At 30.8% G+C, this 25,783-nt stretch overlaps 4 protein-coding genes and 1 non-coding gene across 7 annotated transcripts; 4 read left to right on the top strand and 1 right to left on the bottom strand.

Moving 5' to 3' along the window:
- Positions 1-1,355: 1,355 nt before the first annotated feature.
- On the top strand, positions 1,356-4,136 carry LOC108454950 (F-box protein SKIP8-like). Of its 2 annotated transcripts, none has more exons than XM_017753591.2 (3): positions 1,356-2,158; positions 2,486-2,649; positions 3,751-4,136. In XM_017753591.2, the coding sequence occupies exons 1-3, from the start codon at positions 1,685-1,687 to the stop codon at positions 4,007-4,009; spliced, it is 897 nt and encodes a 298-aa protein (XP_017609080.1). In that variant the 5' UTR covers positions 1,356-1,684; the 3' UTR covers positions 4,010-4,136. The 2 variants fall into 2 exon arrangements, with proteins under 2 accessions (XP_017609080.1, XP_017609079.1); XM_017753590.2 differs by having other exon boundaries at positions 1,360-2,158; positions 2,486-2,682.
- Positions 4,137-4,319: 183 nt separating this feature from the next.
- On the top strand, positions 4,320-4,391 carry TRNAQ-CUG (transfer RNA glutamine (anticodon CUG)). The gene has a single exon. It is a non-coding gene; the product is annotated as a tRNA-Gln (tRNA).
- Positions 4,392-5,093: 702 nt separating this feature from the next.
- On the bottom strand, positions 5,094-5,720 carry LOC108455438 (uncharacterized). Its single transcript, XM_017753996.1, has one exon. The coding sequence runs from the start codon at positions 5,718-5,720 to the stop codon at positions 5,094-5,096; it is 627 nt and encodes a 208-aa protein (XP_017609485.1).
- A 5,365-nt stretch (positions 5,721-11,085) lies between these two features.
- LOC108454864 (cellulose synthase-like protein G3) lies at positions 11,086-16,621 on the top strand. The gene is made up of 6 exons (XM_017753465.2): positions 11,086-11,955; positions 14,309-14,458; positions 14,546-14,671; positions 14,783-15,226; positions 15,312-15,659; positions 15,743-16,621. The coding sequence occupies exons 1-6, from the start codon at positions 11,278-11,280 to the stop codon at positions 16,283-16,285; spliced, it is 2,289 nt and encodes a 762-aa protein (XP_017608954.2). The 5' UTR covers positions 11,086-11,277; the 3' UTR covers positions 16,286-16,621.
- A 1,800-nt stretch (positions 16,622-18,421) lies between these two features.
- Positions 18,422-24,584, top strand: LOC108456145 (cellulose synthase-like protein G2). Of its 2 annotated transcripts, none has more exons than XM_053019422.1 (6): positions 18,422-19,160; positions 22,461-22,601; positions 22,688-22,813; positions 22,918-23,361; positions 23,448-23,795; positions 23,890-24,584. In XM_053019422.1, exons 1-6 carry the CDS (start codon positions 18,540-18,542, stop codon positions 24,457-24,459), a joined length of 2,250 nt encoding a protein of 749 aa, XP_052875382.1. In that variant the 5' UTR covers positions 18,422-18,539; the 3' UTR covers positions 24,460-24,584. The 2 variants fall into 2 exon arrangements, with proteins under 2 accessions (XP_052875382.1, XP_017610230.1); XM_017754741.2 differs by having other exon boundaries at positions 22,461-22,610.
- The last annotated feature ends 1,199 nt before the right edge of the window (positions 24,585-25,783 follow it).

The following is a 25,783-nucleotide window of genomic DNA, read 5'->3' as shown; positions in this document are numbered from 1 at the left end:
AAGAAGTTCGAGTCTTTCATCTTCGAGGAGTTTGAGGAGTCCACATAGCATACCTCACTCATCTCTCTCCCACTTTTAAGGCCTACCTTCCTTGGATACTATGGGAGATGTCAATCTTCCTGATAAGGAGTCTAAGGAGTTCGTAAGCCTCCTAAAATCTCGTCTAAACTCCCTTGATTCCTAAATGACAATCCTTAAGTTTATGATGCTTCTTCTTCAACTCATTTTGAAGTTTTTTTCTCTTAAGCAGTAAGTGAAGCCTGAAGAGTTCTTAAAGTTGTCCTTAAAGGCTCCTCGTCGCATCTCGTAATTAAGTAACCTCAAACTCTCTTCCTTTTCAATTACTAACTCGTTTGTGATTTACTCTTACTAGGCTACCAATGTTACCCACTCCGAAGCAAGCCAAAATGGAAGCTATAGAAAGAAAAATAGTAGCCCCACCTACATTCCTCGGACTCAAAGCTTCGAAGAAACCCCTTTTGCTTAGGAAATAAAAGTTACTATGTTACCTAAAGGCATCAAGATGTTAGTTATGAAGACCTATACGAGCCATTCAATCCTATTGATCATATCAAAATACACTTACCAACATGACACTACAAGGAATGAATGCACTTATGTGCAAAGGTTTTTCCGGAAAGAACTTATTTATTAATAATTTTGTTTTTATATAAAAATTAAATTGAAATCAAGTCTAATATTATTATATCAATAATAATTTTTATTTTAATTTTAAAATATTTAAAAGTATTAATATCGTATATTATAATGTTCAATATTATTAAACATACCTATTTAATTATTTATATTTAATAATATAATTAATATAATTTAATATTACAATTTTATTTTAATAATAAATTTTAACAATAATAATTTTAAATTTTAAATAATGTTCTAAATATATTATTGAAAAATATCTATATCAATATTTTAATAATAAATTTATATTACAATTATAAATATAATAAATATTTTATTGTATAAAATATTAATATTTTAATTATATAAATATAAGTATTTATTTAAATAATATTTAATTTTATGAAATTTAAATTAAATTTTAATTAGATAATGTTTATTAATTAAGTTTATATATATATGATATTAATTATTATAAAATAAATTTTGATTCTAAAAAGAAATATTACTATAATATTTTATAAAAAATATATTTATATTATGTTTATTTCATTAAGAATAGCTTTAAAAATATTTTAAAAAATACGAAAAATATTTTTATTAAAATTATTTAAATATTAAAAATATTATTATTTTTAAAAATCAATCTATTTTCTAAAACTCTAAAATTAGGTTAAATCAAAATTTCACAACTCAACTGGAGATGAAAAAATAACGTATCCCTTACGACGCCGTTGCTAAAGAAAATTTTCTGAAAACTACAATTACGAAACTATCTCCCAATGGCCCCAATGCTGACCTATTTTTTTGGTTTGAATTTCTCCCCCAACTCCGTTACGACTCTCCGTCCTCTCTTCTGCAACAAAATTTAATTTAATTTAAAAAATATATTTTTTTTCAAAACTTCAGGATATAGTATTGCCGAAAGCCTCAAATTAAGAAAACAGACCTGAGAATTGTGTTTTAATTAAATTTTGTTTTGGAATCTGTGGGAATTTCTAGGGTTTTATTTCATGTACGGGGAAGCTTTAATGTGTCATAAATGGAGATTGCCTATAGCCTCTCCATAGCCTTCAAGTCCCTTCAGCCGTTCATCATAGCCACAATCATCACCTTCCTTTCCCTCCTCGTCGCCGTCCGATCATTCTTCAAGAGGCCCCGCAAATCAAACGCCTCTGGTCCCTCCACGTCATCCGGCAAAGACGAAAGCAAAGGAGCCACACCCTCGTCCTCCTGCAACTGTTCCCTCTCCCTCAACGGAAATTCCGATTCCGCGGCGTTCGTTCACGGCGGTGCCGGTGCTCCGGTTGAGGGAAGTATGGTGACCGCGGATGTTTCCAATGTAGTGGCGGAGAGACAGAACGGGGCGTCGATGATGGAGCAGTTAGTGCCAGAGATTACAACACACGCGCTCAGTTACTTGGATTATCCGAGCCTGTGCCAGCTCTCCATGACGAATTCGCTGATGAGAAAGGCGGCCAATGATGATAATGTTTGGAAAGCGCTTTATCACAAGGTACCCAATTTCCTCAATCTTTTAGTTCTTAGTTTATTGGAGAGAGTAGAATTAAGAACCTAACTAAACAAAATCGTGGCACTACTTGTTTATCTCGAATGAAAAAAATGTACTTGCTTTAATGTTTATGTGTCTTCTATTTTGTTCCTTTGTGGTGTGAGTTTTTTATCACCTCATAGGCTTTAGTAAGCAATCAATGAATCACTCAAAATTTTGAACTTTTGGGCCGTTATCTGGTGATTGCAATTTTTTTTTTCTCTTACCACTGTGCATTATCATGTTTCTCTTAAAAGTTGGTTGTTTCTGTGTTAATCTTTTGTTTGTTAGGATTTTACTTTGGAGCAAGATACCGTAACACCAGTTAATGGGTGGAAGGCATACTATGCGGCTACAAGAGCCATAATGAATGTTAATACCGAATTCTTTAACATCATCAGAGATAGGTCTCTTCCAGGGATGATTCGTTTTTGGCTCAATGCGGATTATGTAAAGTGTGTTCATGCATCTGGAGAACTTTTTTCAGGGTTTGTTGTTTACTGCTTTTTGTCTTTATGATGATGGAAGGTTATAATTTCAGTAATTCCTATGATTTTTCATCAAGCTTCTGCTCTAAAATTCATGGTCTAGTCTTGAGGTAGGTCTGGGTTCAAACTTTGAACTCGGCCCTGTAAAAGTTATGGTGTCATTACTCATTTTAATTCTTTTATCTTGTTGCTTGAACAATTTCATGTAGATCTGTTCCACTGTATGAGTTACATAGACATGCGCTTTTTTTGGCCATATAGATGGACATGCTTGTCTGCCCATTTATAGATGTAATGTAATGCAGCAGTTAATTAAATGCGAGTCAAATGTGGATCCGGTCCTTTGATATTTTCCTATCTAAGATACCTAGTATATGCTGCGATGATTTCAAAATATATGAAACTAAAAAGGAGATCTAATTCGGAGGATGATAGTGGATTGATTATACGACCACGATATATGTGGCTTGAGTCTGTTTAGTTGGTTCCAACATTGGAATTCTTTTACAATATTAGCTCATGGTGATTTCCTCACTTGGAGTAACAATGCTTTTTCCCTAACTTATTAGTGCACTTCAACAAAAAAAATTTGTCATGTTTTTTGCTATAAGCATGAGACAAATTTATGCCTCAAACAAAAGGCAAGGTACCCCATAGGTGCAGGAAGTATTGAGAAGAAGAGATGTTATGCTGAAGATAGATGTTCACATATACCTCATGTTGATATACATAGACCAATTTTTAACAGTAGAAATAGATAAAATTTTAATTGAAAAGACCAATTTGCTCTTTGATTTAACTTAGGGACTAATTTGCACATTTTTTTAGTAGAAAGGGCAAAATGCAATCTGACTCCTAGTATAAGGGCCTTGATGATATTTCTACCCTCAGCCTAGTCGTATCAGAATTATGACCTTCATGGTTTTTTATTTTTTCAGAGGAAGTAGGTTGACATTAGCTAATCTGCGGATTAGTAAAATATATCATCTCAGTATTTTCCTTAGGCTTAGGTCTTTCATATCACTGGTTTGCTTTGCTGATATCTGATGTTCTTTTTCCCAATTGCAGATATAATGCGGTGATATTCAGTTGGCACCTAGCATTTAATTTGCAGCAAGGGGTTGATTTTCATGTTACAGATGTTCGAGCCCGGGTATTGACAGACATGGCTTGGGTTACTATGAAAACCTATGTTGACATGGATAATAGCGCATTTAACATGACTAACGTCTTTGAGTTCCATCATGGACGGTGGTACCTTGTGCATCATCACAGCTCGGTTTTGCTCACTGATGGTGATATGGAAGAACATATTGTTAATGGATAACAGAAAATAAAGAGTTAATAGAAAGTGCATATTTTTTAGGACTAGCCTTCATAGCAGACACTAGCAATTAATTTATTAGCAAAAGCAAAGTTTGCTTGAAATTTCTATCAAAGGTCCATCTTTCTCAGCTTTGCCACCTCAGTTTTGGTTTTTTTTCTTCTTTTTTTTTGCATGTGTGGTAAATCATGTTTCATATTTTAGTCCAATGTTGTTATTTCCTTGCCTCCTAATACGTCAAAAGAAGCAGCGCAAGTCGGATCTAAAAGCGTAACACAATAAGAAGCTTAAGTTTGGGCCCACAATCTCAAAGGGTTCCATGGTCTAGTGGTCAGGACATTGGACTCTGAATCCAGTAACCCGAGTTCAAATCTCGGTGGAACCTTAATTTTGTTTTTTTGTTTTTTTTTCTTTTAAAATTTTTGGGTAAACTACTATTACTCAATAAACCATGGGTATTAATTAAAAGAAGATATCATTTAGTCACTACATTATTTAAAGTTTTTTCATTTAAATTATTTGGTTGCTAAAATTGATGTTATATGATTTTTTTATTGTCATTATTTTCATCATTTGAAAACTTTATTTTTATCAAACAGTTTTGGATGTTATATATCTGTAAATTAAAATTTAAATAATTTTTTGTCATTTTTTGACATTAACCGTAAAATGATTTGAATCTAAAATATATTCTACTTATCGATGTCACGAATCTACCGTACCTATCATTGAATGTCGCATGAAGCTTATTGACAAAAATTAAAAAAATAGTAAAATGATTTGAATAATTTTTTTGAATAATTTAATAATTTAAATGAAAACTTTTAAATAATTTAATATGTATTTTTAGTTTATGTTTAAAGAATTTGACATAAATTATGAACCAATTAGAGTCAAAACATGAAGATAAAGTCAAGAAGGGAGAGTGAAACTGAAAATAAGGCCATAACCAGAATTATCATTGTTTCTCGGAATTTGATGCTTGAAGCGTTGAAGCCAACATGGGTTTCTAAAATTTCAATTAATTATATGTACAAGAAGATGCTTAAGCTACTAAGCATTTTTTTCTTTCTAATTCAATAATTAGCTATGGTGATTTGGTATTATCAGTGGCAACCTTGAACACACTTGACACCGCTGGCTTCTTCCAGGAGGCCACCCCCCAAAACCGCTTGGTCCGCCGTGGAGTTACAACAGCTGAGCTAGCCGCCATCCTCATCTTCTCAATCAACGCCTCAGTGTTCACTTGTTGCGACAAAATATCCCCCAGTTGCTGACTGCTGATCACCAATTTCACCTTCCAAACCCCGTTCTTCTCCGACGACAGCACTTCCAAAGCCGACGAAGACCCACTCGACAAATTCTCAACGAAATCCGCCGACGACATCTTCGGTCGCTCTATCTGATCAACCCGATCCACTTCATCTTTCTTAACACCTTCTTCCTTATCCTTTGGAATCACCCCAGAGTCACCATTTTTCTGAAACTTGCCCATGGGAAGAAGATAGTAAAATCCCCCATTAACCAAGCATTCATCTTCAGCCAATGGGGCTGAAGCTTGGCCTCTTCTGCAAATACCATACCCTGGAAAACCATTTACGATGTCCCGAGCTAGTTTGGGGCCCTTGAAATCAATGATTTCGCCGGCATCGGTTAAAACCCTGATGGAATGGCTGCACTCCTCAACGGCACCTTTGAGAGCACAATTCCCCATTTTAGAAATCAGTGTCAGCATTCACAGACAGACAGGCGCTTGAACTGGTATTTAAGACGTGGAATCTTTGGCAAAAACTAGTGGAAAGAAAATGGGGGAAGTACTTGGGGAAAGTACTTGGGGAAAGAGACAAATATAGTTTTGGTTTTCAAAAATTTGATCGGCGCCATGTGATGAGAAGACCGTTGGCAATGGCTTGTGATTATTTAAGGGGGGATTCAAGTTTTAAGCAGCATGGAATGGGGAAGGGGAAAAAGAATAGAAGAATTGATTAAAGAAATAGTAAGGTAAACGACACTTCAGAAACAGTCTAAAATTTCTAATTTCTTAGCCCTCTAAAATTTGGGATTTTAATCTTTTCAGTATGGCAAGGCGTTGTTGACTTATGTTTGTAGACTTGATATTTGAATTTTTATTTTTTTTAAAGGAAGCCAGATGTAAGTTTAGCCAGATCAATCACATAGTATTATAAGCTATTACAGATCAAATTGAAGCAAACATTCAACAGAATCAGGAGGTCGTTCAAAAAGTGTACCCTCGGAGATAGTCCTCTTGCAACCCTGGCCATGGCATCTGCCACGGAGTTGACACCAGGCACTGCATGCTGCACCTTCACTTGCCACTGTTGAGACATCAATTATCGAATATCATCAACCAAGTCAGTCGTTCCTCTTCTGCTCTGAGATTTAAGGATCTCGATAGGCTGCTAATTAGACTTATTAGGTTCGGACTAGGCACATGCAAAATTTAAGACTTGTTTTTTAGGCCTAGACCCAACCCAAAAATTTGGTTTAAAATTCTGTTTAAGTCTAACCTAGATTAAAAATACTAAGTTCGAGCTCAACCTAATTTGTCCGTATTAAATTTCTTTAGATTATTTTTTAAAAAATAAATTAAAAAATATAATACTATCTAATATATTAAAAATATTAAAATAAATATTTCCTAATAAATTAAAATAGATTAAAAAGTCTTTATACTTAAATAACACTAAAGTAGTTATCATTTAGTAAGCAAATATCTCTAAAATAGTAGCAAAATTAACAATAAAATAAGAGTTATACAATATTCAAATAATAACAATAAAATGGTAGTAAAACAACAGTGAAATGAAAGCAAAACAACAAGAAAACAACTAATTCAGCCTGGCTCGGATCAAAAAAATTACTACTTGAGACTCGACCCATCTAGAAAACAAGCCTTATCTTTTATCTAAGCGCTCTCTCTCTCTCTCTTTTTGGTGAATAATATAAAAACTATATTAAAGAATTACATTGAAAATAGCTGAGAGATAAAAACACCATTTTCCTTGTTTACTTCAAGAAATTCTAAGGCTTACTTAGGCGGGAGTTCAAATAATTGTAAGCCCTCCTTTTTTGCAAAGGCCAACTTAACTAAACAATCAGTGCTTTGATTATGCTCTCTAAAAATGTATCTTAATATTCACCAATCTTCTTGAGACAATATGTGATGAATTCGTTTGATTAGGTCAGAGTTTGAGGTACTCAAAACACTTTCATGTATGACCTTAATAGCCTTCAAACTGTTTATTTGGATTATCATCTTGTCATGACCTCTTTGTTGAGTGAGCTTTAAACCATCTAGAATACCCACATATAATATTGAATTATTTGTTATTCATTTTTATCTTACCTTTACTAAGACAGCATAACAATATTAGGTTTTGTGATGAATACAATTTTATATATTCTAATTATTTAAAATATAAGTTAAAGCTATAGAACATGTCAAATTCCTTCTTAAAATCATTATCTATCAATGTTTAAAACCATTTTATATTTTTAAAAATATAAATATTGCCTATTCTAAACTTTTTTGCTTAATAAGGAATAGGATAAATCTTAAAATTATATATAAAAGTTGATTTAATGTGTAATTGTATACATTAATTTTAATTTGGTGCAATAATACACGTGAAATTCTAATTGTGGTTTAAATGTATACTTGAAACATTAATTTTGATTTAATCATACACATATTTAAAGAAATAAGTACTTTAGTTTATTTTTATATTGGATAAATATAATTATTTATGCATGCAATATATAAATATAAAATAATGTTATTATATCAATAATTGTGTTAACAATTTATAAGAATTGGATCAAATCAAAATTTCATGTATAAAATTACACAAAATCAAAGTTCATATATACAATTGCATATTAAACCATAGTTCATGTATAATTTTAGTATTTATCCTGAAAGAATATTATCAAAGTTCCTATAATAAAAATTGGAAAAAATATTAGACCACTAAATTTAAAACCAACAATATACTTAAATTTTAAATATAAAAATATATTAAATTAAATAATTTATGGTGCACGTTCATATTAGAGTTATTAAATAAAAAATATATTTTTAAAAATAAACAAATAAACAATCTGTTGGTTTTTAAACAGTGCATGCTAATTTCGTAAAATTTTGTTATTTAATATAGAAACAGTAAAAGTTTGGCTCCATTGGCATCATCATCAAGGGTGTACACCTTGTATTTGCCGTTGAAATTTCAAATACAGCTCCTTTAAATAATGCAAGTAATAAAAATTAAATCTTAAAAAAAAAGCTTTTTTTATATAAAAACATTAGAACATGATTATGAAAAATGGATTTTAAAACAAAAAATAAAGCTAAAAAGCCAATATTTTCTTGATTTACGCCATCACCGGCGTTTTTAGCCTAGGTGGCAGTGCCCCTTATACAATTCCATGGAAATTTTATACAAGGAAATATGAAAAAAAAAAAAAAACGATGAAAGCAATGGAGTAGTAGAAGAGTTTTCCAGAAACATCAAATGGGTGTGTAGGAGGTAGGTTTATTATTTATATGTCCTATTAGGGTTACCATTTTGTGCAAATTGTGTGCACTTAATGGTTCTAATTTTAAAAATGTATTGGATCAGGTGCTTTTGCATGGCTTCATCTAAAACCTACCTTCTTGTTTATACAAATGGATCAATTTGTGATTGACGGAATAGTAAATAGAGGCATAGGGAAACTTGTCCAGACGTGGCTTATTTTTGTTCAACCCAACAGGCTTGTATGTTTGGACCCATTTAGGTCAGGCCTATGAGAAATTAGTAATTCGAGTTGTTTTATGTTGAGTGCATGACTTTTACAATATATAATATCATTCACAATAATAAAATTTATAGTTCGATAAATGAATAAATAATATCCTCTTATTAATATTTAAAAATAAATATGGTCATAAACCATTTATTTTTATGATAGAGGACTTGATTATTATTTGATAATAAGATATAACCTACAAAATAATGGCTTAAAATTACTTTTTCGTTGGAACAAATAGAAAAACTGAATGATCTGCCTTTTAAGAAATACAAATATATTTTAATGATATAATTCTGGTTTTCGTTAGAACAAGCAGATGGTATGGTCCTATTACACGCTAAATGCCTCAATGTGTCCCATCTTTGAACATGGGTAGGCAGAATGATGGTGAACTCTAAGATGATGTTTGCCACAAAATTGAATCGACGGGAATGTTACGTTAATTAGATTAGGATATATAAATCATGTGAATGAAAATTTTATATAATAAATATATTTATTAATAAATATGTAAATATTAAATAAAATTTTAGATAAAATGGTAACATTAATTTATGTACGATAATAAAAAAGAAAAAATGGCTATACATCTTACTAAATATATTGTTAGAGTTGAGTAAAAAATTGATTAAATTAAAATTGACTCGAATTAAGATATTTGGACAGTTTATGAACTACAAGTTTAAAAATTGTAATTATCCGAAACTCAACCAAATTTTGTTCTTATTAATTTTAATTTTATGATATAAAAAATATTTTACATTTAAAATAATAAAATTAATTTAAAAGTTCTTAAAAATTATTGTTTCTTAAAAGTATTTATGAAATTTTTTTAAAATTTTATCAAATAATATTTAAAAACTATAAAATAAAATTTATTTTATTAAAATATGTTTAAAAAAATTAATAGAAAAATAGAAAATCAAACTAAATCGAATTTTGATAAATAATTTAAAAAATCTTTAAAACCCGACCGAAACTAACCGATTTCAACCATAGTTAACGGGAGAGTAATGATCAATGTGCCATCAAATAAGCAGCATAGCCCTCTTTTTTATTCAGCCACAAAAGTAGATCTCAATGGACATGGTCCAAGTGCAGGATTTTACCTACTCAAAGTTCTGTGATTCTGACCAAAAACGAATATCACAATTCTTAACCAGATTGTTAATTTTCTAACAATATGATCGAGTTTGATTTTTTTTTTATAGAAATGAAGTATGGCCAGTTATTTAATTTTTTTCAGAATATCTGCAATAAGAGATTTAATTACTTGACACTAAATATTTTTGTTTCGAAAAAATATCACAACCTTAAAATAAATAGATAAATCCCTCATAAGTGCACAATCGTAAACTTCTCTCAATGCAGTATAGTAACTCTTTACGCCATTGTATCTTTCAAATCTCTCATTATAATCTGTATTAGGGGTGTTTATGAACTGAGTCGAGCTCATGCAAGATATCTAGACTATTTTTTCAAGTTCGGGTCTGACTTGAAAAATAGACTTACTTTTTTATCAAATTTAGGCTAATTTAAGAAAAGTAAACTCGGGCCCAACATGGCTCATCCATATTTGATTTTTTTAGATTAGTTTTTATTTCAAAATAATTTTTTAAAAATTAATACATTAAATACCTTAAAAATGCTAAAAAAATTTTCGACACATTAAAAAAATTTATATTAAAAACGCTACCATAAATATTTATTGTATATAAAATAATTTTTAAAATTTTATATTTTGAGTTGAGTTAATTAGTTAGATAATTTTTTTAAAGTTTTGGATAATGAATTTAATTGTTATTGGATTAGTAATTTAATATAAATATATAATTATTATTTAACATGTGTAATTAATATAATTAATTTTTATAACATAATATAATCGGATTAGGCCAGGCTCAAGCTAAAAAATCTTACCTAAAACTCAATCCATATAAAAAATGGGTTTAAAATTTTACTCAAATTCATTTTCTAAATCTCGTATTTTTTTTGTACAAACTTTTTTCCCTAGCAGAGCTTCGAAGATGAGAGATTCCTCCGCTAAGTCTAATCTAATACTGAATTATGATTTAGAGATGCTTATTTTGATTCTTTTTCGGAGTACTACTGTTTTGATACCTGCACAAATATCCATTAAGAAAGCAACATCCAGCCAACGATTTTATTTATTTCTCTCGCCTTCTTTTATTTTTATCATCCCAAAATATCGAGAATTGAGATATAATTCATATAGTAGTAATCATTTCAAAAAAATTGAGATTCCAGTCCAACAATATATAATAAAGATAGTCTAGAGATTCGAAATGTACTTTAAAAAAAATTAGTCGTTGTCGTTTAATATTACCCACTAGGACCCAAATCTGATTTAGCATTTCCAGAAATATTGTCATTTCATGTATCTTGGCTGTACAGTTGTGGCACGTCTCTGCCTCCCTCTGTCCCTATAAATCCATTACATGTACTTATGTTGTATTCATCGTATCACAATCTTCCATATTAGCTACCCAAGAAGTATGGAAGGCCGGGGTTTAAGAGCAGGGTTCACAGCCGATGCCCCTCCCCTGCTTCACATGTCCGAACCATTGCGGCGGACGGCCTTCAACCGCCTCTTCGCGGTGGTTTACTTCTCTGCCATTCTGGCTCTACTCTACCGCCATGTCCAAAACCTATTCCTCCACCCCACCACTAGCTTCCTCTCTTTCTCCATCACCCTTTTTTTGTTTATCTCTGATCTCGTCCTTGCCTTCATGTGGGCCTCGGCACAAGCTTTCCGGATGTCGCCTATCCGTCGTAAAGAGTTCCCTCAAAACCTAAAACAAATCATCAAAGACGAAGATTTTGTAGGATTAGACGTGTTCATATGCACGGCTGATCCTTACAAGGAGCCTCCGATGAATGTAGTGAACACGGCATTGTCATTGATGGCTTATGATTATCCGACAGAAAAGATTTCGATCTATGTTTCGGATGATGGAGGGTCGGTTTTGACTCTGTTTGCTTTCATGGAGGCTGCTAAGTTTGCAAGGCATTGGTTACCGTTTTGCAGGCAACACAATATAATGGAAAGGAGCCCTCATGTTTATTTTGAATCTATTTCCCATCATCCTTCTATCCCTCAGTTTGAGAAGATCAAGGTAATTAATACACTCCAAACACTTCAACTAAGTTTTCCAAACATATTTTTATACGAAATTATACTAGTAATTAATTTAATTTACTGTTTATTTCCTTCTTTATTTACTTCTCTCTAACATTGATTAATTACATGAGCTTAATTATGCATTAAAATAATTTTTTTCATAAAATAATTATTATAAATTTAAACATAAAATTAAAAGATGAATAGAACTCTAGTAAAAGATACATCTTTAAAATAAGCAAAATAATAATAATAATAATAATAATAATAATAATGCTTCTACTAAACACAAGTATCCTCCATGTCTGTTTTATGGTTTGTAGAGATTAATCTATCCTAAATTCGTCGTTGGTGACGGTCTTTCTTAACAATATTGTCTTCAAAGCTCAAACCCGTGTCCTCCCATTGAAAATGCAACGTGTCTTGCCATTGTACTTAACACTTGTTAGTGTAAAATTATGTAATTAAAATTTATAATATGTATATATATAAATTAAATAACATTTAGGCGTAATACGAAATTTAGCCTTTATCATTTATATCTTTTGTCAATTTGACCCTTTTTAAAAGTTAAATTTGATTATTAATTTTACAAAAAAGTGAAAATGTTATTTTTAATGAAAATATTGACAAAAACAGTAATCTTTTAATAATGTTGACATGACAACCTACTTGCAGTTCACATACATTTATTGCTGATATGAAATTAATTTTTTATGTGTTACATCAACAAATAATTTAAAAATTATAAAAATAATAAAAATAAAAGGTTCATAAAATTTTAAAAAATTAAAATGAAGTGCATGTGATTGTCATGCATGTAGTAATGTTTAAAAATTAACGTTTTAGTTTGTATTGATGTTAAAAATAATAATAATTTGACTCTTTTTAAAAGATTAATGGTCAAATTTGTTTACACAATGCCTAAAACTACCATAACCCATCCCCAACCCATAAATAGGAGGATAATGCGTTTCAGCGCACTTAAATCTATGTCTTCTTGTATTGACAATAATGTCCATGCCAATTGAACTAAGACTCAACCAATTTAATAATTTATGTTTAAATTAATCATATTAATAAAAATACAAGCAACTCATTTCAATTATACAATACATTATAGAAAAGTTGCTTTGTCATATTGGAAGTGATTAAATATATGTATATTGTTTTCATTCACGTGCATGTGTTATGCAAGAAAAGTATAACACGATATCTAAATGTAACTTGTAATGTTCACGTATATGTAGCCTAATTCCAAAGCTTTCAACTTACTTTAATTACCATTTTATGTTTTAATTTATTTCTTGAAGGGCGAAATAGTTATATATAGTTATTAGGTTGTGCAGCTTGGATTATGACGTGAATATTTAATATATAATTTTTAGGATTATTATTTAATAAATTGTATTTATTTTTTAATTTCATAATTAAACTTAAAAATGTTTTTGTGTTTTATTTATTTATTTTTATTTTTAAAATATTAATTAAAGATATGTTAAGGTTTCTTGTAAAGTTAAAAATTTCCTAGTACAGTATATTAACTAATTATTCTAATTTTTATTGATTAATTTGGCCTTTCAATGGGAGTTTGGCTTCCATCCATTACTATATCATCTATTAATATTCAATACACTATTAATCATCATTTACAAGTTAAATTTCATATTTAATAGATGAGTTTTACATTGATTCTATGTATTTGAATGGTGATGATAATCGATATGAAATCCATGAAAATTAAATTTTAATTGTAAATATAAAGCTTATGTTTATACGCTAAGGGTATGCTTTAAACTGCTTAAAATACAAAAAATATGGATTAGCAAATAATCCATTTGCTTTGGGTATATTATTATAAATTGTAATCTATATACATATAATTGTACACCTATAATGTGGGTAAATAAAATATAAGTTAAAAAAGTAATTTTATTTAATAATAAATATAAGAGGCGTTATAACATAATTATATTTTAATATTATTGAATACATATTAAATTCTTGGATTTATAAAGTAGGAATAGATAAAAGTTTATATAAAAAGTATTTTTATAATTTCGAGTTAATTATCCTTTCAGAATTATATTAAAGTAACATTAGTTGATTATTTTTAATCCATTCTGCAAGTGGGGCGGTTAGGATAATCTTAAAATTGCTTATTCTATTTGGCTTAGAAAATATCACGTTTTAGGTATACTACACTATTTTTTTAAACTATCTATGCATCTCTTTCATCTATTAAGAAAATCTCTCTTTACAGAAAAAAAATTATTTTATCATGGTGTTGAAGTAATAAACATGATATCATCCGTCATTTTTTTACATTAAAATCTTAAATAATGCAGATAATGTATGAGGATATGAAAATGAAGGTAGAACAAGTGATAGATAAAGGTGCAGTTATTGAGGAATACATAAGTGATGATCAACAACATCAAGCTTTTAATAAATGGACCAAAAGTTTTAGTCTTATGGATCACCCCACTGTCATTCAGGTTTGCTTATTCTATTTTACAAGTTTTGGTCCGACTAACAGATATTACAATATTTGGGTTTATTAATAGATTATGAGTTATGAACAGGTTATCTTAGATAAGAGCAAAGACACAGATATTTCAGGCCAATTAATGCCAAATCTCATTTATGTCTCTCGAGAGAAAAGTAAGACTTCACCCCACCACTTTAAAGCTGGCGCTCTCAATGTTTTGGTATGAATTAATCAACTCTGGTTTTTTTTTTTTTCTGCTAATCATCAAATTAATTACCTTTCATTATGCTTTTCTAATTGTTTCTTCCCTCCTAACTTTTCGACGTTGAAGTTACGTGTATCGGCTGTTATGACGAATGCACCAATAATCTTAACTCAAGATTGCGACATGTATTCAAATGATCCCCAAACACCTCTTCGTATACTGTGCTATTTCTCAGACCCTGCATTAAAATCAAACTTAGCATTCGTTCAATTCCCCCAACGATTTCATGGCCTTAACAGAGATGACATTTATGCTACCGAGTATAAACGTCTCTTCAAAATCAATTCTATGGGTTTTGATGGGCTAAATGGCCCAAATTATGTTGGATCTGGTTGCTTTTTTCGTAGACGAGCTTTATTTGGAGGCCCATCAACTCCAGTGCCACCTGAGATCCCAGAACTCGGTCCGGACCATGTGGTAAGAAAGCCCATTATATCTCATGAAATTTTGTCACTAGCACACCGTGTTGCAGGTTGCAACTATGAGAACCAAACCGGATGGGGCTCTCAGGTAAGCTCAAAACTCACTCTCCACAGTACTGTTTTTAAAGAGCTTAATATTTAAGTATTTGAAGAGTTTATTAACATGTTTGCAGAGTGGCTTTAGATATGGATCATTGGTTGAGGACTTTTACACAGGGTATAGGCTTCAGTGTGAAGGATGGAAGAGCCTATTTTGCAACCCTGAGAGGGCTGCATTTTTAGGGGATGTCCCAATCACCCTTTTTGATGTACTTAGTCAATGCAAAAGATGGTGCATTGGCTTGTTTGAAGTAGCTTTCTCCAAATATAACACTCTCATCTTTGGTTCTCAATCTATGGGTGTTCTAACGAGCCTAGCTTATTCTCACTATGCATTATGGCCCATTTGGTGCATTCCAGTCACCTTTTATTCTTTCCTCCCTCAGCTAGCACTCCTCAATCAAGTCAGTCTCTTCCCAAAGGTAAGAACATCCATGAATTGTGTTATATGTAGTAAAGTTTTTATTAGATTTCGAAAAAAATAATGAAAATTTATGTCTTGCAGATAACGGAACCATGGTTTTTCCTGTACGTTTTTCTTTTACTTGGCGCATACGGGCAAGATTTCTTAGATTTTGTCCTTGATGGAGGCACTGTCCGAAAGTGGTGGAATGCACAAAGGATGTGGATGATAAGAGGACTGTCATGTTACTTATTTAGTTCAATTGAGTACTTGTTGAAGTCAGTAGGGATTTCCACACATGGTTTTAGCCTAACAAGCAAGGTGGTTGATGATGAACAAAGCAAGAGATATGGCCAAGGCATTTTTGAGTTTGGGGTCCCATCCCCATTGTTTGTGCCATTAACAGTGGCAGCAATAATCAACTTGTTCTCATTCCTATTGGTATTGACACAATTTTTTAGTGGAAAAAATACGGAAGGCCTCTGTTTGCAGATGATTTTAACTGGTTCCATCGTCTTGAATTGCCTACCAGTTTATGGAGCCATTGGCTTAAGGAATGATGCAGGGAAAATGCCAACCCAAATTACTATTATCTCAACATTTGTGTCGGTGGCTCTCTATTATGCCTCTTCACTTTCTTTGTGAAGTATTAGTGAGTGTTTTAAATACTAAAAATAATGCCTTTTCTAGTGAAATACTGGAAACTAGGATCTTTGTCTTCCTTTTTTTTATTTATTTATAGTTTTTTTGGTATGTTGATATTTGTTTTATTGTTTATCTCCCAATGGTTTTTTGCTTTGTATTCTTATTGATGAATACTGCCTTGCTTCTTTTATCATGTTCTTTTGGGGTTTGTAAGATTAGAAAATTTGAAGCCATTGTTCTCGTTTTAGCTGAGGTTCAATGAGAAGAGAAAGAAATGGATAAGGAGTGGCACCCAAGCTGTTCCCTTTGGTTGGGCTTGGGCCTATTGCGCAATTATTTCTTTTTTTGTTGTAGTTACTCGTCTTGTTCGTTTGAATTGGGCCATATTCTTTCAATGTCTCACAAAAGAAGGGATCCAAACGCAAATGGAAGCTAGCTTCGAAGATGTATAATGGCAAATAGAAACCCCAACTCATCACTAATAAGTTTACACCATCTGGATTGAAAATTCGAACACGTAATTTGGCACTGTGATACCCCTCACCTCCAACATTTTTATCATCTCTTCTTCTTTCGTTTTACACAACCAATCCCTATATTAATTAATTTGGGTTCTTTGTCACTACCGCCGTTGTACTTGAACTAGCTCAATCTTTTCTTTTCTTCTTTTCACCATCGCCTTTACTCCTCCCTCTTCCATTACATTCACCCCGTATCGCATTCTAAATATAAAGCCTAACTTTCCTAATCCTTAAAACTTTTGCTTTGAATGCTTAAGACAAAAAAAGTAAAACCAAAATTTGAAATTTCAAAGGCAAAAATTTAGACAAATCTGAGCAACAAAAAGTTTCTTTAAAGTTTATAAGGATTAAGGTGTTCAAAGAAAGATTTAAAGTGGCACAACTTGTCGTATCCAATATAGCGTTAACATGTGTCCTATAAGTTACGACTTACTGAATCAATGATTTATCAACACTAGTTGCATGTCTCTCTTATTAGCTAGCAAAACCCAAATGATGCCTCTTATAAATTCAAATTAAAGTATTTATGGAAGCTTCTACATGCATAAATCGTTCTCTCACTTCACCACACGTGCAATTTATACGCATTTATAAATAAGAAAATAAATCATTTCAAAATAAGTCACTTTGTAACTTCCCCCTTGACTAAGGGATAATTGATATTAGTATCTCACTAGAGTGGCCTTTGCCACCATTACCTCTCCCAGCAACAAACTTGTTGACTATGACTTCACTTGTAGGCTACACTTTCCCAACCATGGACCTTGCAGACACATAATTGCATGGGATGTGAGGCATCTCTGATCTATCTCGCTAAGGACAAATGTTGAATCTTTTTATATATGGATCATACATGAGGTCTCGCCTAATCCATGTCAATTTCATCATCACTTATCTAGAGGGCTATCATGCTTCCTAAGTGGTCAATCGTGATAAGATCAACACCAAACACATGTTAGGACTTGATGAATAGTGATGGTCAGCCTCACTTATAAATACCCATCCTTAACTTCAGGAGGAACTTCTTCTATCCTGAACTGCTATGCTTCTTACTCATCTATTCTTTTAAAGCAAGCACCTCAACGCCATATGAATCGCCATCCACCAAGGGGTGGCATAGTTGCTCACAAGAGCCTTGTAGGGCATGGTCTCAAATCCTATAAATCATAATTCCTCACATTTCCTTGGCAGGTGATAGTGCACTATGCACAATTCGTCTCCATCTAGACGTTCTCACTCTACTGAATCCACCACTTTAAGTACACAGACTCTTCACAAACTCGGAAGAAAGCTCCCACTCTATTGAATATATTGTTATAGGCACTTAGTCTCTCCAAAAAATTGGGAGACAAAATCCCAACTTATTGAGGATAGTTAGCTCCAAACAGATGACATTTTGTAGACTTCTTTTAAAGAAGTCGACATCCAGTCAACAGAAATATTATTCATATAGTATAATTTTTTAATATTCAAATCCTTTCAAAAAAAAAAGTTAGAGATAATGTACTTTAATGAAATTAAATTGTTTAATATAGATATTTATATATATAATATAACCACTTGGATCAAAATCTCAATTAAAATTTTCGGACATATTGCCATATTTCATGTATCTTGCCTGAACTGTTGTGGCACGTCTCTGCCGCCCTCTGGCCTATATATCCATTACATGTACATATGTTGTAACTTGTATTCATCGTATCACAAACTTCCATATTAGCTACCCAAGAAGTATGGAAGGCCGAGGTTTAAGAGCAGGGTTCACCACCCATGCTCCTCCCCCGCTTCACATGTCTGAACCATTGCGGCGGACGGCCTTCAACCGCCTCTTCGCGGTGGTTTACTTCTCTGCCATTCTGGCTCTATTCTACCGCCATGTCCGAAACCTATTTCTCCACCCCACCACCATCTTCCTCTCTTTCTCCATCACCCTGTCTTTGTTTATCTCTGATCTCGTTCTTGCTTTCATGTGGGCTTCGGCGCAAGCTTTCCGGATGTCACCCATCCGTCGTAAAGAGTTCCCTCAAAACCTAAAACGAATCATCAAAGACAAAGATTTTGTGGGATTAGACGTGTTCATATGCACGGCCGATCCTTACAAGGAGCCGCCGATGAATGTAGTGAACACGGCATTGTCATTGATGGCTTATGATTATCCGACAGAAAAGATTTCGATCTATGTATCGGATGATGGAGGGTCGGTTTTGACTCTGTTTGCGTTCATGGAGGCTGCCAAGTTTGCAAGGCATTGGTTACCATTTTGCAGGGAACACAATATAATGGAAAGGAGCCCTCATGTCTATTTTTATTCTAATTACCACCATCCTTCTAGCCCTCACTTTGACAAGATTAAGGTAATTATTACACTTCAATTAACTTTTCCAAACATATTTTTATACCAAATTATATATACTAGCAATTAATTTGATTTTCTCTATATTTACTTGTTTTGATTAATACACTCATGCCTCCGTTTAGTTATAGTGTTTTAACAAAAGAAAAAGCTTAATTATTATATATATATATATATATATATATATATAAAAGAATTAAAATAATTTTATAAACTTCAAATTAAAATTTTGAGCAAAATTTTAATTTAAAAAATAACATTTTCAAAATATGGCAAAAGATTCTTTCATTTATTTAAAACAATTAATGTGAATGAATAAAAATTATTAAATAAAATTAATTTATTGTTAACTAATACCAGTTTGACATCTATACGTTTTTTGTCATTTTAGTGCACAGTAATTGTGGTGTACTCAAATTAAGGACTAGGTTTAGTATTAATCATATCATTTGTAGATATAAAAAGTCATTTCAACTATACAATAAATTATAGATAAGTTGCTTGTCGTTTTGGAAGTAATTTGATGTACATATTGTTTTCATTCAGGTGCGTGTATCATACCAAGAAAACAGTATAATAAGATATCTAAATCTAACCTATAATGTTCACGTATATGTAGCTTAACTACACAAAGCTTTCAACTTAGTTTACTATTTTATGTTTTATTTTCATTTTCATTTGTTGGAGGATAAAATAGTTCTATAGTTATTACATTGTTGATAGCGGCAAAGTTAGAACAAATTTTTAGGGGTCGAATAAATTTTAATTTTTTATAATCTATATTTTTATAATTTTTAAAAATTAAATTGAGTTTTATAATTTTAGAGGGTTAAAGTACAATTTTATTTTTACTAATTTAAAATTTTAAAAAAATTAGAAAACCTAAATGTTAATTTTTATTTTAGAGAGAACCGACGTCTATGCCAACCCCTAAATTCGACTGTGGTTGTTCAGCTTGGATTATGACGTTAGTATTTAAGATATTGTTTTAGCTTTTCTAACATAACATGTGTAAGTTTTAATTTTAAAATATAATTAATCTTTTTATATGAAAAAATATCACAAAATCTTTTTATTATATTTTGAATTGTATTTTAATTTTTATTAAAATATAAAATAAATTAAATTCTGTATATTAAATGAGTGAGTACAATAATTTTATATATTAATTAATTAATTAATTTTTAAAATATAAATTAAAAATCTACTTTAAAAATAATCATCCTAAGTTTCTTTGTCAATGGGCGGAACGTTTTTATTGTTAAATATATAGGCTGAACTGTCAAACTTTTAAAATATGCAAAGAGAACAAATTATATGTCCACTTGCCTTGGGTATATCATAGTTGAAAACAACATGTGAACTCTCTAATTTTGTATTCCGAGAGCAAGTGATAACCTCTGGAGGTAAAAAAAAGAAAATGTAATTTTTAAAACAGTAAATATTTTGATATATTAATAATATATATTTTTATTTGTTAAATAGAATTATAAATTTGTTGTAAGTTTAATTTTCTTTTATATATTTTCACTGTATCTTATATATATTAGTCATCATTCTAATTTTATTTGTGGAATTTTAAATTCTATTGATAGTGTATTAAATATTTTTTTAAAAATATAAATTTTTAAATATAAAAGTATTATTATTTTAAAAAATATTATATAATAAGTTTAAATTTTTAAAAACTTGACCTAGTGGATAATTTTAATCCATTATCTTCGAACAGAGTTTTTAGTTTTACTTTTACCTTTCTGAAAACTGCATTTGCACATGGTTCCCATGTTGGTAATTGCTTATTCTATTTCACTTGGAAAATATAACCTTTTAGACATTATTTTTATTTTATTTTCAATATTTTATGTTTGTTTTTATTTATACTAGGTGAATTATTCGATTCATGAATTGAGTTTTAATTCGTGTTAAAAATATTAAAAGTAGATTATTATTATAAAGTAAAAATATTATTTTGAAGATATTTTTATCTTTTCTATATTTCATATAAAATATAGAATAATACATATATATATATATATATATATATATATATATATATGGTTTGATTTGAACCAAAACATCTTAATTTTCGTCATCTTAATTTTACCATTTCAACTATATAAAATATGTAATAACACATATACATGATTTGTTTTATAATAATTTTTACTATAAATTTGTTATATGAATTTTTCTCATACTGTATACTGAATATTATATATAATAGAGTTGATCACACTAATGATATATATATATATATATATATATATATATATGGTTTGATTTGAACCAAAACATCTTAATTTTCGTCATCTTAATTTTACCATTTCAACTATATAAAATATGTAATATCACATATACATGATTGTTTTATAATAATTTTACTATAAATTTGTTATATGAATTTTTCTCATCTGTATCTGAATATTATATATAATAGAGTTGATCACACCCATGATAAGAGTGAACGAAAATATTTTATATATTAAAAATATGTATTTATAAAATTATTTTAACAAATGACTATAGGTGGTAAGATATTTTTATTTGAATTCGTTGGTTATGTGTTTGATTTCTTGTTTTATTTGACAAATTATATGAGACAATGAAATAATAAAAATACCCTTACAATAATATTAATCACCCTTTCAAGTAAAAGTATTTTAGTAATTTCATAATCGAGTTGGTGTTGAGTTGATTTATGATACCAACTCAATCAACCATTTTATCTATGGTATAGATTAAAAAATTAAATGAGTTAAACGTTCAACAATAAATTGTGTTAAAGGATTTTCAACTCCTTTAGGAGGAGTTTTTGAAGTGTCAAAGTTGACAAACTTCTCAATGTTCGGTATTATCTTATGTTAAGGTTTTATTTCTCAACTAAAAAATTATATAAGTTAAACGTCTCGTTTGATTGTGCTGTGCAAATATATAATGTAAATCCCCCAAAAAAATTAATGCTCATCATCAACATAATGATCCTTCAAAAGTCATCCGTAGTAACGTGATAATCATCCGTAGTAACGTGATAATCAATGATGAAGGAAGGAGCAGGTAGTTGTCTTAGCCCCTTAAAAATGAAATTTTTTTACAACATCACTTCAATTTTTAAGAAACCACAAGTTAATTTACTAGTAAAATTACTGAAATTTTTTATTCAGTTCGCAGGATGTCAAAATGAACATTCCTAATCACATGAAATCTGAAGTTTTTTAGCTGACTAGTTGCCATTTTTTTATGCTTATCAGTTATCAGCAATTCATCTTCCACTTTTTGGACACTGAAACTTGAATTATTGCAGATGATGTACGAGGATATGAAAGTGAAGGTTGAACATGTGATTGATAAAGGTGAAGTTACTGATGAATACATAACCGATCATCAACAACGTCAAGCTTTCAATAAATGGACCAAAAGCTTTACTCGTATGGATCACCCCACTGTCATTCAGGTTTGTTTACTCAACCTTTTTTACTTGGATAGGTCTATTTTATTTATATTTACCGATAGATTATGAACCATGAGCAGATTATCTTAGACAAGAGCCACGACAAAGATATTTCTGGCCGTTTAATGCCAAATCTCATTTACGTCTCCAGAGGAAAAAGCAAGACTTCACCCCACCACTTTAAAGCTGGTGCTCTTAATGTTCTGGTATGAATTAATCAAATCTATTAATCTTATTTTTCTGCTAATCATCAAACTAATTACCTTTCATTATGGTTTTTAATTTTTCCTTTACATTTTCAACATTGAAGTTACGTGTATCAGCTGTTATGACAAATGCGCCAATAATCTTAACTCAAGATTGTGATATGTACTCAAATGATCCCCAAACACCTCTTCGAATGCTGTGTTATTTATCAGACCCTGCACTAAAATCAAGCTTAGCATTCATTCAGTTTCCCCAAAGATTTCATGGCGTTGACAAAGATGATATTTATGATAATGAGTATAAACTTCCCTTCCAAATCAATCCTATGGGCCTTGATGGGCTAAAGGGCCCAAGCTATGTTGGGTCTGGCTGCTTCTTTCGTCGACGATCATTATTTGGAGATCCATCAACTCCGGTTTCACCCGAAATCCCAGAACTTAGCCCAGAACATGTGGTAAACAAGCCCATTAAATCTCAAGAAACTTTGTCATTGGCACACCATGTTGCAAGTTGCAACTACGAGAACGAAACCAAATGGGGTTCTAAGGTAAAGCTCATAAGTCACTCTACACAATACTGTCTCTAAGAAGCGTAAAATTTAAGTATCTGAAGTGTTCATTGACATGTTTGCAGACTGGCTTTAGATATGGATCATTGGTTGAGGACTTCTACACATCGTATAGGCTTCATTGTGAAGGATGGAAGAGCTTATTTTGCAACCCTGAGAGGGCTGCATTTTTAGGGAATGTTCCAATCACCCTTTTTGATGGTGTTAACCAATGCAAGAGATGGTGTATTGGCTTGTTTGAAGTAGCTTTCTCCAAATATAATCCTCTCACCTTTGGTTCTCAATATATGGGTCTTTTAATGAGCCTAGGTTACTCTCACTATGCATTTTGTTCCTTTTGGTGCATACCAGTCACCTTCTATTCTTTCCTCCCTCAACTAACACTTCTCAATCAAGTTAGCATCTTCCCAAAGGTATGAACATCAATGAATTGTATTATATATATAAAGTTTTTATTAGATTTAGGTATGTTTATGGATTCGGAAAATAACAATTCATGTCATGCAGATATCGGAACCATGGTTTTTCCTTTATGTTTTTCTTTTCCTCGGCTCATACGGGCAAGATTTTCTTGATATCATCTTGGTCGGAGGAACTGTCCGAAGGTGGTGGAATGTTCAAAGGATGTGGATGATAAGGGGACTGACATGTAACTTATTTGCTTCAATTGAGTACTTGTTGAAGTCACTAGGGATTTCCACATATGATTTTTGCCTTACCAGTAAGGTGGTTGATGATGAACAAAGCAAGAGATATGGACAAGGCATTGTTGAGTTTGGGGTCCCATCTCCATTGTTTGTGCCATTAACAGTGGCAGCAATAATCAACTTATTCTCATTCTTATCCGGGTTGACTGGATTTTTTAGCGGCAACAATATGGAGGGCCTGGGTTTGCAGATGATTTTAACTGGTTTCATCGTCTTGAATTACTTACCAGTTTATGGAGCCATTGCCTTAAGGAATGATGCAGGGAAAATGCCAACCCAAATTATAATTATCTCTACATTTGTGTCAGTGGCTCTTTATTATGCCTCTTCACTTTGTTTATGGAGTAACAACGACTCTTCTAAGCACTAAAATAAGGCCTTTTCTAGTTAAATGTTGGAAATTAGTGTCTTTACTTTGTATTCTCCTTGGGTTTCATCAAGGGTTGGGTTACTGCTCTAGCTTGTTTGAATAAAATCTTTTGTAATTCGTGTTAATCTTCGCTTAACCCAAACAACAATTTATTAACCACAAAATATTTGGATCAGAATTTTGTTAAAATATAAATATTAACATAAATATTTATTTTAATATTTCATTAAAATCATTTAGAATTTTGAATTTAAGGAATTAAAAAAATTGGAATCTTATCTTTACTTTTAATATGAACAAGTCTTAAATATGAAATTTAGTTTTTCTATTTTTATTTTTAAGAATCTAGCCTTTAAAGTTTTCAATTTTTAAAATTCGGGTCATTCAGATTAAATTTAGCTTTATTACAACATTAAATTTTTGTTACATATTTACCGAATAAATATTTTATTATTTCCAAATATTACACCACAAATTTAATTAAAAATTTTAATAGTATTAACAATTAAACTTAAATTTTAAATTTTAAAATATAAAAAATAAATTTTATAAATAAAAATAAAGAGACTTCCAAAATAATAAAATATAACAGTTGCCAACAAATTTAAAGTCTACTTTCTTAACCATACATATCATCAAACAGTAAGTTTAAAATTATAAAGCTTCAAAACTTTAATGTTGTATTTTTTTTTTTTATTTGCTATTATTCGTGAAAATAGCAGTTATCAATTAAGTTTACACATGTATACTGAAATTTAAGACATTAAAAATTGTGTTATTGATATGATATGTATGGGTATTAGTCACGTTTTTATTGTACATTTAAACATTTTATAAAGTTTTATTAAATTTTTATATAAAAAGTGAAATATTATTAATACGTGACTTTATTTGGATATAATTTTTTTTTTGAATATGCACAAATGAATATTAAAATTGAAATTTCCAGAAAGCATTGAAGGTGTATTTTCTTCTTCCCATTGGCGTTCAACTCCCTCCCCATGGTTGCAAATCTCTTTGGACGATGAACTTTGCATCATCGTAAACATACATGCTTCACACCGTTTTTATGAACTTAGTCCATGAATCTAATTTTCCACACTGATCGAAAACTCATCCTTCCCATACCCCTATAATATCCTCTTCAGTTGGTAGGTCATAATAAAGATCCAACCCTTCCGGTGTATCTTTAAGACATTAATTTGTTCATCGTTCTCTCTTTTATGTAATACGAAGCAAACAACTTGACCCTAGTTTTGATTCCTTTTTAGTAGTTTACGATGGCACTGTTATTTGATATCTAAGTCGTTTCTACACTATTGTT

The sequence above is a fragment of the Gossypium arboreum genome, chromosome 9 (assembly GCF_025698485.1).
Source record: "Gossypium arboreum isolate Shixiya-1 chromosome 9, ASM2569848v2, whole genome shotgun sequence".
NCBI classification, from domain to species: Eukaryota; Viridiplantae; Streptophyta; class Magnoliopsida; order Malvales; family Malvaceae; genus Gossypium; species Gossypium arboreum.
This window is presented reverse-complemented; position numbering and strand designations above follow the sequence as displayed.

What these genes read in the sequence shown, in the direction of transcription:
- LOC108454864 (XM_017753465.2), top strand. Translation starts at nt 11,278, where the DNA reads ATGTACTTATGTTGTATTCATCGTATCACAATCTTCCATATTAGCTAC. An exon ending in CTCAGTTTGAGAAGATCAAG is followed by an intron (nt 11,956 to 14,308) that starts GTAATTAATACA and finishes TAAATAATGCAG; the next exon opens with ATAATGTATGAGGATATGAA. An exon ending in AAGTCAGTCTCTTCCCAAAG is followed by an intron (nt 15,660 to 15,742) that starts GTAAGAACATCC and finishes TATGTCTTGCAG; the next exon opens with ATAACGGAACCATGGTTTTT.
- LOC108455438 (XM_017753996.1), bottom strand. Translation starts at nt 5,720, where the DNA reads ATGGGGAATTGTGCTCTCAAAGGTGCCGTTGAGGAGTGCAGCCATTCC.
- LOC108454950 (XM_017753590.2), top strand. Translation starts at nt 1,685, where the DNA reads ATGGAGATTGCCTATAGCCTCTCCATAGCCTTCAAGTCCCTTCAGCCG. An exon ending in GGAAAGCGCTTTATCACAAG is followed by an intron (nt 2,159 to 2,485) that starts GTACCCAATTTC and finishes TTTGTTTGTTAG; the next exon opens with GATTTTACTTTGGAGCAAGA. An exon ending in TCTGGAGAACTTTTTTCAGG is followed by an intron (nt 2,683 to 3,750) that starts GTTTGTTGTTTA and finishes TCCCAATTGCAG; the next exon opens with ATATAATGCGGTGATATTCA.
- LOC108456145 (XM_017754741.2), top strand. Translation starts at nt 18,540, where the DNA reads ATGGAAGGCCGAGGTTTAAGAGCAGGGTTCACCACCCATGCTCCTCCC. An exon ending in CTCACTTTGACAAGATTAAG is followed by an intron (nt 19,161 to 22,460) that starts GTAATTATTACA and finishes GAATTATTGCAG; the next exon opens with ATGATGTACGAGGATATGAA. An exon ending in AAGTTAGCATCTTCCCAAAG is followed by an intron (nt 23,796 to 23,889) that starts GTATGAACATCA and finishes CATGTCATGCAG; the next exon opens with ATATCGGAACCATGGTTTTT.